Below are 8,422 nucleotides of genomic sequence, written 5' to 3' on the forward strand. Positions count from 1 at the left end.
GGGGTGGAGACACTCCTTCAGGTATACTGGACCGAGATGGCCAATGACTCCTGACTTGGAATAAGGCCACTTCTATGGGCTTTAGAATAGGATCCCATGAACCTTTTAGATTAATGGGATCCTATTTTTAGATTCACAGCGAAATAATCCCAGGCAGGTGGCCATCCAACCTCTGCTTAAAAACCTCCAAGGAAGGAGAGTTGGCCACCTTCCAAGCCATCGATAAGCCTCTTCTCTTCCATGAATTTGTCCAATTCCCTTTTAAAGCCATTGAGGTTGGTGACCACCACTGCTTCCTGCTATTTACTTGGTGTTGGGTGTCTTGAGACAGCTTTGCCCTGAAAGGCGTCATTAAACTTTCAGCTAAACAAATCATTTGCATTTCTGTAGAACGGCTGAAGCAAGTGATTGCTCTTCCAAACATGTACGGCTCCAGTTTACTGAACGCCACCGTCATAATGAACAAGGTGAGTTCCTAGTGGCGGGACAAGTGTGGCGGCTTCACTTTGCTTGTGAACCAGACTTTGTCAACCCAGAAGATAGGAGCAATCAATAATAATAATAATAATAATAATAATAATAATAATAATATTTCTACCCGGCCATCTGGCTGGGTTTCCCCAGCCACTCTGGGCGGCTTCCAACAAAGATTAAGAATACATTAAAATGTCACACATTAAAAACTTCCCTGAACATGCCTTCAGATGTCTTCTAAAAGTCAGATACAGTGGTACCTCGGGTTAAGTACTTAATTCATTCCAGAGGTCTGTTCTTAACCTGAAACTGTTCTTAACCTGAAGCACCACTTTAGCTAATGGGGCCTCCCACCGCCACGAGATTTCTGTTCTCATCCTGAAGCAAAGTTCTTAACCCGAGGTACGATTTCTGGGTTAGCGGAGTCCGTAACCGAAGTGTCTGTAACCTGAAGTGTCTGTAACCTGAGGTACCACTGTAGTTGTTTATTTCCTTGACATCTGGTGGGAGGGTGTTCCACAGGGCAGGTGCCACTACCAAGAAGGCCCTCTGCCTGGTTCCCTGTAGCTTTGCTTCTCGCAGGGAGGGAACCGCCAGAAGGCCCTCGGTGCTAGACCTCAGTGTCTGGGCAGAAGGATGGGGGTGGAGACGCTCCTTCAGGTATACGCTCCTTAATGCCAGGCAAGCAAGCAAGCCATGGCAATGAGGAAGAAGAGGGTGTTCAGCAGGAGCAGCTGGTGAGAATGGAAGTAAGGAGCAGAACTCTCTGCAGGTTGGAGGCTGTCTGGCCCAGGAACAGGAGAACCTGGAACCAGCATGGGTTGGGATCAGGGCCCTCCTCCCAGGTAGGTGAGGCAAGGTGCCAAGCAGCGATCTTAGCTCAAGACTGGCTTTATCATCTGGACAAAACAGGGTGTTCTGACCAGGGAAGTGTTCAGTCCAGAGAGGGACTCTGATTTTCCCCAGAGCCAAGAAGGCACAGCTGAAATTCCTTTTTGCACAATGGATCTTGATATTGTCGCTTACAATGGGGTGCAGAGAACAAAGCTTTGCTCTTTTCAGCTGACGGCTTGATCTGATTAAGTTGAAGCAGGTCCGTCACGTTCGGGCAAAGTCTGAGAAGGCTGCAAATGTCACCAGGCAAAAAATGTCAAAAGGCGGCGCCGTTAATTCCGCTCCAGGAGTCGAGAGAGCTTTGATGGTTCCCTTTGGTCATGCTCAGACCAGGTCATGTTTCTGGGTGATTAAGGTCAAATAGGAAGCAGAATTTTTGACGGCACAGTTCAGGAGCTAAGATGGCACCCGGGAACCAAAATGGAACCCAAGAGAGTTTGGACAAGACAAAGCCCAGTCGCATGCCAAGGTCAGATGTCAACACAAGGCGTTGCCTTCTGTGAGGAGAAACCAAGATATGACCAGGCAGAGGGCCTTCTTGGTGGTGGCGCCCACCCTGTGGAACGCACTCCCATCAGATGTCAAGGAAATAAACAACTACCTGACTTTTAGAAAACATCTGAGGGCAGCCCTGTTTAGGGAAGTTTTTAAATGTTTGATGTATTTATCGTGTTTTTAATATTCTATTTGGAGCCACTCAGAGTGGCTGGGGAAACCCAGGCAGATGTGTGGGGTATAAATAAATTATTATTATTATTATTATTATTATTATTATTATTATTATTATTATTACTTGAGATGCACTTTGAGGACGCCTGAGGGCCTTTTAGGAAGAGTCAGCAGCGAAAATGATAAAAGAATAGAGCAGTTTTCTCCAACTACAACTCCCATTAGCTCCAGCTGTGCTCACTGGGGCTGGTGGGAGTTTCAGCCCAAACACCTGGATGGCTGTACTGGTTGAGGAAAGCTAGAACAGAGAATTTTGCAAATGTCTCTCTTCCTTGAAGAGGTGAATCCACACAGCCCTCACAAACAATGTGTAAGGATACAGCCCTTGCCGGAGTATTGCGCTCTTTGAAATAAACTGAGGTAGTGTGGTGTAGTGGTTAGTTGTTGTTGTTTAGTCATTTACTTGTGTCCGCCTCTTCGTGACCCCCTGGACCAGAGCACGCCAGGCACTCCTGTCTTCCACTGCCTCCCGCAGTTTGGTCAAACTCATGCTGGTAGCTTCAAGAACACTGTCCAACCATCTCGTCCTCTGTCATCCCCTTCTCCTTGTGCCCTCCATCTTTCCCAACATCAGGGTCTTTTCCAGGGAGTCTTCTCTTCTCATGAGGTGGCCAGAGTATTGGAGCCTCAGCTTCAGGATCTGTCCTTCCAGTGAGCACTCAGGGCTGATTTCCTTCAGAATGGAGAGGTTTGATCTTCTTGCAGTCCATGGGACTCTCAAGAGTCTCCTCCAGCATCAGAATTCAAAAGCATCCATTCTTCGGCAATCAGCCTTCTTTATGGTCCAGCTCTCACTTCCATCCATCACTACTGGGAAAACCATAGCTTTAACTATACGGATTTTTGTTGGCAAAGTGATGTCTCTGCTTTTTAAGATGCTGTCTAGGTTTGTGGTTAGAGTGTTGGACTAAGACCTGAGAGATAAGGGTTCAAATCCCCACACAGCTATGAAGATCTCACTGGGGATGACCTTGGGCCGGTCACTGCCTCTCAGTCTAACCTACCTCTCAGGGTGGGGGGGCGAGAGAACCATCAATGGCACCTTGCTCTCCTTGCAGAAAAAAGTGGAATATAAATGCCCAAAGGTGGCATACAGTAATTCCTCTGCGAACGTCCACCTTGTCTAGTGTCCATTCCGGCAAACGTCCGCATCAAACCCAGAAGCAGCGGAATGGGTTACTTCCGGGATTGCCGCCCGCACATGTGCAGAAACACTAAATTGCACTCCGCACATGCACAGAAGCACTAAATAATGCTTCTCGCATGCGCAGAAGCACAAACCGCTCTGCGCGCGTGCACAGATGCAGCGCTTTGCCGTACTTAACGTACTGAAACTGTTCTTAACCTGAAGCACTACTTTAGCTAATGGGGCCTCCTGCTGCCGCTGTGCCGCCGGAGCACAATTTCTCTTCTCATCCTGAAGCAAAGTTCTTAACCCAAGGTACTATTTCTGGGTTAGCGGAGTCTGTAACCTAAAGTGTATGTAACCCAAGGTACCACTGTATTTTAAATTGTTTTTTTCATTTTTATTTTTTTTTCTTATTATGTTTTTACTGAAATTTTATTGATGTTAGCCGCCCTGACCCCGGCTCTAGCCAGGGAGGGCAGGGTATAAATAAAATTTTTTTATTATTATTATTATTATTAGCATTGTTGGTTTTTCCACCGTCTGCAGGGACACATGTTCATCGCCACTGACCTGGTCCACCAGCCCCAGCCTTCTGTATAGCTGCAAGGGGCACCCAGAAGGAAGAAGAAAGGCAGCTGCCCCCTGTTCCTGCCTCAGGGTTTTCCCCAAGATGCTCACCTTGCAAGCTCAGGAGCCATTTGAAGCAGTGATCAAGGACAATGCGGGGACATTGGGCCTTTCCTGGGGAAGTCAGGTTTGGGCAGAGATGGGACAGTGCAGAGCCAGCCCAAAACATTTTGCTGCCTGAAGCCAGAGGACAAGATGACCTCCCCCTCCAGTTCCACGTCTAAAAGCCAGCAGGACTGAAAGTTGCATCTTCCTTCAGATACTGGGATGCTACCTTCTGCCCCACCTGAGCAGAGAAGACTAGCTTAAGGAAATGCAGAACAGAGCTGGTTTCACGCACAGCCCTGTCCTCCACCTCTTGGAGCAAAAGAAAAATATTGTTATAGAAGCTGGGTACCAACCCCACCCTTCGCTGAGCGATAACAAGATCCTGGGGCGTTCCAGGCAGTCGCCTGGAGTATGTGCTCCTTTGGAGAATTGAAGACACGATGGAGACTGCCGTAGCTTTAAGAAATATGGTTTATTCACATATGGACACATTCAGTCTGCCTGGAGGAAGTCCAGATCTTACAGCATGGACATTTCAAGATGGGCTTGTCCCCAACGGCATTGCAACACTTGAGTCAAAAGCATCTTTCCCAGACAGCCTTCAGCCAGCCTGCCCAAGATGGATCTCTTCTTTCTCTCTCTCTTCTTCCCAGCACACCTTGTTCTAAAGACTCTCTTGTTCCTGACACTTCACAGCCAGTTATCCTGGCAACTTTCTGTCTCTCCAGGCCCAAGATCAACACCCTTTGTCCACCATCATCATAATTTATTACAGTCAGAGACCACCCTTTGTCCTGTTAATGCGTCTATCCCAGGTGAGGCCCTGGCTTTGAAAGGAATCTTAGCTTGTATTTTTCCACTGACCTGTAATCTTCCCTTCAATACCCCAAATAATCAAAATCCTAGACTTTCTTAATTTCTTGATATATATAATGGGAGAATCCCTAGATGCCAAGATCCAAATTTGGGACAAGAACCTGAGCAGAGTTTAAAGCCACAAAAACAAGGCTGTTAGACCTTTCAAGTGAGTTCCAAAAAATGTCCCTTTTAACAGTTAAAAAGTTTCCCTCTTCCCCTAGTATAGGTAAAAGAGTGGTAACTTAAACATTGGTTTACTTACAAAGTTTTCAAAGGTCGGGTTCATGGACTTTAGCAAATTTGCACAGGCAGTGAAACTTTGCTTAGTTGGAAAGTGGTAAAGGTTCCTAGATTATTGGTATTATAGGAACTCACGAGAGGCTTGTTAAAGCCATGTGGGTGGAAGGAGCAGCTCAGAGCTCCTCACACTCCAAAGTTCACATGCAGTCTGGGGGTGAACAGAGGCTTGATTTCCTAGTTCCTCCTAAGGTGAGGGAAAGAGGACTTAGCTAAGCCTGGCTGGACAGCTTACTCTATGGTATTAACCCCTTCATTGTGGATGTCTGAGGCTGGTTATCCCACAATTGTCATCCTTCAGCAGCTGCTGCCTAAGGCAGCTTCCTCACACTGCCTAACAGTAGGACCGGCTTTGGCGCAGCGATTGATCTTACCAAGTCAGGAGAGGTTCCCCTTGGCTAGCTCATCTGTTGCTAGGAAATGGCAGCCACTCACTTCCACCTGCCCCCTTGCCTCTTAGCGCCCACCTCTAGTAATCCCACAATGCCTTTTGGAAACAACTGGGAAAATTCTACTTGTGGCACCACGCCCTACAGAATATCAGAGTGTGGGGTAGCCTGAAAAATTGGCATTTTCCACCACTGCTCCTGTGCCGTGAATGTCCTTAACCTTTGCCCTGTTAATACCAAGTTCCTTTTTAAACTTTGTATTTATAAGACTGCTTTTACTGGTTTCCATGTTGTGTACCTGCTTTTATGATACTGTTTTTGGTTTTTGCATGTTGCTTTTGTATCTGGCTTAGATGTTTTTAAATGCCAAGTGGTTTTGAAACGCTAATAAAGAAATATATAAGATTTATCTGACCCCTTCCTCAAGCCACCAGAAATAAAAGCAATGTTGGAACTAGTTATTGGCATCTGACTGTCTTGGGAGGCAATGGGAGAGTGCTTCTTTGGGGGAAACGTCAAACTGTTGGAGAGTCACAGCGCCTGCTGTGGGTGTAGAAACTGATATGGGAGAGATGGGCTTTACTGCAGGTGGCACAGGTGAAATAAGTGCACTTTGGTGTTTCTTCTCTCTGCAACTAATTTTGGGGTGACCGATAGAGTCTACTTGCTACAGCCTTCTATCTCCCCACCCAACCCCAAATGTTATTCATGTGCTTATTTAAAACAGTGTATCCCACTCTGAAACAGTTCCCATATACAGATTTACATACAATTGGTAAAGAACAGGCATAGGCAAACTCGGCCCTCCAGATGTTTTGAGACTACAACTCCCATCATCCCTGACCACTGATCCTGTTAGCTAGAGATGATAGGAGTTGTAGTCCCAAAACATCTGGAGGGCCAAGTTTGCCTATGTCTGGTAAAGAAGAAGAAAAAAACCCCAAAGACAGTCCTTTCTCACAGGCTGAGACATGGCACGAAAGGAAAAAGGCCTGGGAGGAAGGAGGAAAAATGCAAACTCATGCACTGGCTCCTTGTGACAAAAGTTCTTGTAAAACACCAGCTGGGATGGAAAACAGGAGGGATGAAAATTCCTTGGTCTCCAAGCTGAGCAGATGGAGTGGCCCTGCTGTCTTTCACTTTCTTCGCTGCAAGTGATGGAAGGAGAGGTCTCAGCAGAACCAGGAGAGGTCTCAGCAGAAGCAGGGGAGAAGCCATGCTGGCCCATCTTGTCTCTCTGATAGAGCCTTACCACATCCCTGCTCAGGATGCATCATATTGTTACAGATTTGGGGTACCATAGTTTGGGGGTGCAAAAGCGCCCATAATTCTAAGAAGCTAGTGAATGGTAGAAATTACTGCTCAATAACTTTCTGCTCCCAAAAGGGGTGTTGGTAACTGGCTGGTAGTTGAGTAGGTTCTCAGATTTTAGGGGTGGTTGCTTAAGCAGTGGCCTCATCACTCCGCCAAACAGGCAAAAAAACACCCCCTCTCGTAAATAATAATAATAATTTTTATTTATACACTGCCCTCCCCAGCCAAGACCGGGCTCAGGGCGGCTAACACCCGATATAAAAACAAATTGATTGAAATACAACTTAAAAACAAGATTAAAATACATTAAAATATTAAAATACAGCCTCATTTCAATGGAAACTCAAATAAAAAACTTTTTTGGGGATAAAAACATCAAGTAAAGAGGCACTGGCCACCTCCCTGGCCCAGACAGCTGTCTCCTCCCTGCTGGATTTTATCAGCCATGAGGGACAAAGGTCCAGAGCACAAGTAGTCTCCCAAACCCATCCAAGCGCCTTGTCCATACTGTATATTCAAGAAATTCATCCAATGAAACAGGACTTGAAAGTGCTCTGAACATCTTACTGGCTGAAGGGGGAGCATCACTCTCTTCTCCTCCCATCAATGATTCAAGATCCTGCTGGGTTCTTTCTCATTGACACGTGGAGAAAAGGGACAGAATACAGTGTTTTTGCAACAGGTGACAGGGAAATTAGCTGGAAAATGTGTGACAGCGCTGGTTTTGATGCACCGCTCTCTAGCCTCCCCACAAACAATTCCAAGCGGAGGGTCATTAGACCACGGCTACGTCATCTCCCTGCAAAAAAATCCAAGCGAAGGCATATTAAATCGCCAATCCTGTGTAATCCTCCTGAAAAACAAATCCAGATGAATGCTCAGTAAACAGGCCATCTGGAAGCTCCTGTACCTTTAAAGCACATAGGATGCAGAATTCAAAGAATTAGGGGCACTGGAGTTTGTTAAGGGCTGCTAGGAACTGTGAGGGGCAAACTACATTTGCTCTCTTTGGGCAAATGGGGCAGGGACCCAACAGGCTCAAATCTGTCATTCAGCAGCGATCGCCAGCCTGCCTTCTCACTTACAACCACCAGTCCCAGGGGTGGCACCGCCCATCATATTCCTCCTCCTCCATCTCTGTGTTGCCCTTGTAAGACTCAGCAGGGAGAAGGACCAGAATTAGTTGGACCTGCCTGTCATTGCCCCTGGCGCCACCTGCTGTTGACCTCCTTGCTTTCCGTCCTACCAGTCCCAATGGGCTAAATGCTTGACTTGAACATTTCCCCCTTCCCAATTCCTGAATCCCTTCTTTTGTTTACCTTCCAGTCCAGCCGTTCTCAATATTTGGTCACCAGATGTTGTTAGACTACCATCTCCCATCACTCCTAGCTAGCAGGACCAGTAGTGAGGGATGGTAGTCCAACAATGTCTGGGGACACAAGATTGAGAAAGGCTGACTAGCCTGACAAAAAGAGTTCTTTTCCACCTCTACCTGGACTTGCCCGGAATCGAACCTACCAGGTACTGGGAACAAGGCTTTCTTGGTGGTGGCCCCCACACCTTTGGGATTTCCTCATCTGGCTCCATCACTGCTGAGTTGTTGTTCTTGTTGATACTCCCTCTCCCGCAACACTAAAACCCAGTGGGGTCACCCAATGACTTG

General features: G+C 46.8%; 1 protein-coding gene across 3 annotated transcripts in view; it reads left to right on the plus strand.

Annotated features, from left to right (window-relative positions):
* LOC309534145 (bactericidal permeability-increasing protein-like) overlaps positions 1-5,850 on the plus strand; it is a 40,479-nt gene extending 34,629 nt beyond the window's left edge. For all 3 annotated transcript variants that reach the window (XM_082226194.1, XM_082226193.1, XM_082226195.1), the window contains exons 15-16: positions 391-467; positions 3,773-5,850. In XM_082226194.1, coding sequence (XP_082082320.1) covers positions 391-467; positions 3,773-3,826 — 131 coding nt within the window. In that variant the 3' untranslated portion in view covers positions 3,827-5,850. The remainder of the gene's footprint in view (positions 1-390; positions 468-3,772) is intronic.
* Positions 5,851-8,422: the final 2,572 nt, after the last annotated feature.

The sequence above is a fragment of the Podarcis vaucheri genome (assembly GCF_965113315.1).
Source record: "Podarcis vaucheri genome assembly, chromosome: 6".
Lineage (NCBI taxonomy): Eukaryota > Metazoa > Chordata > Lepidosauria > Squamata > Lacertidae > Podarcis > Podarcis vaucheri.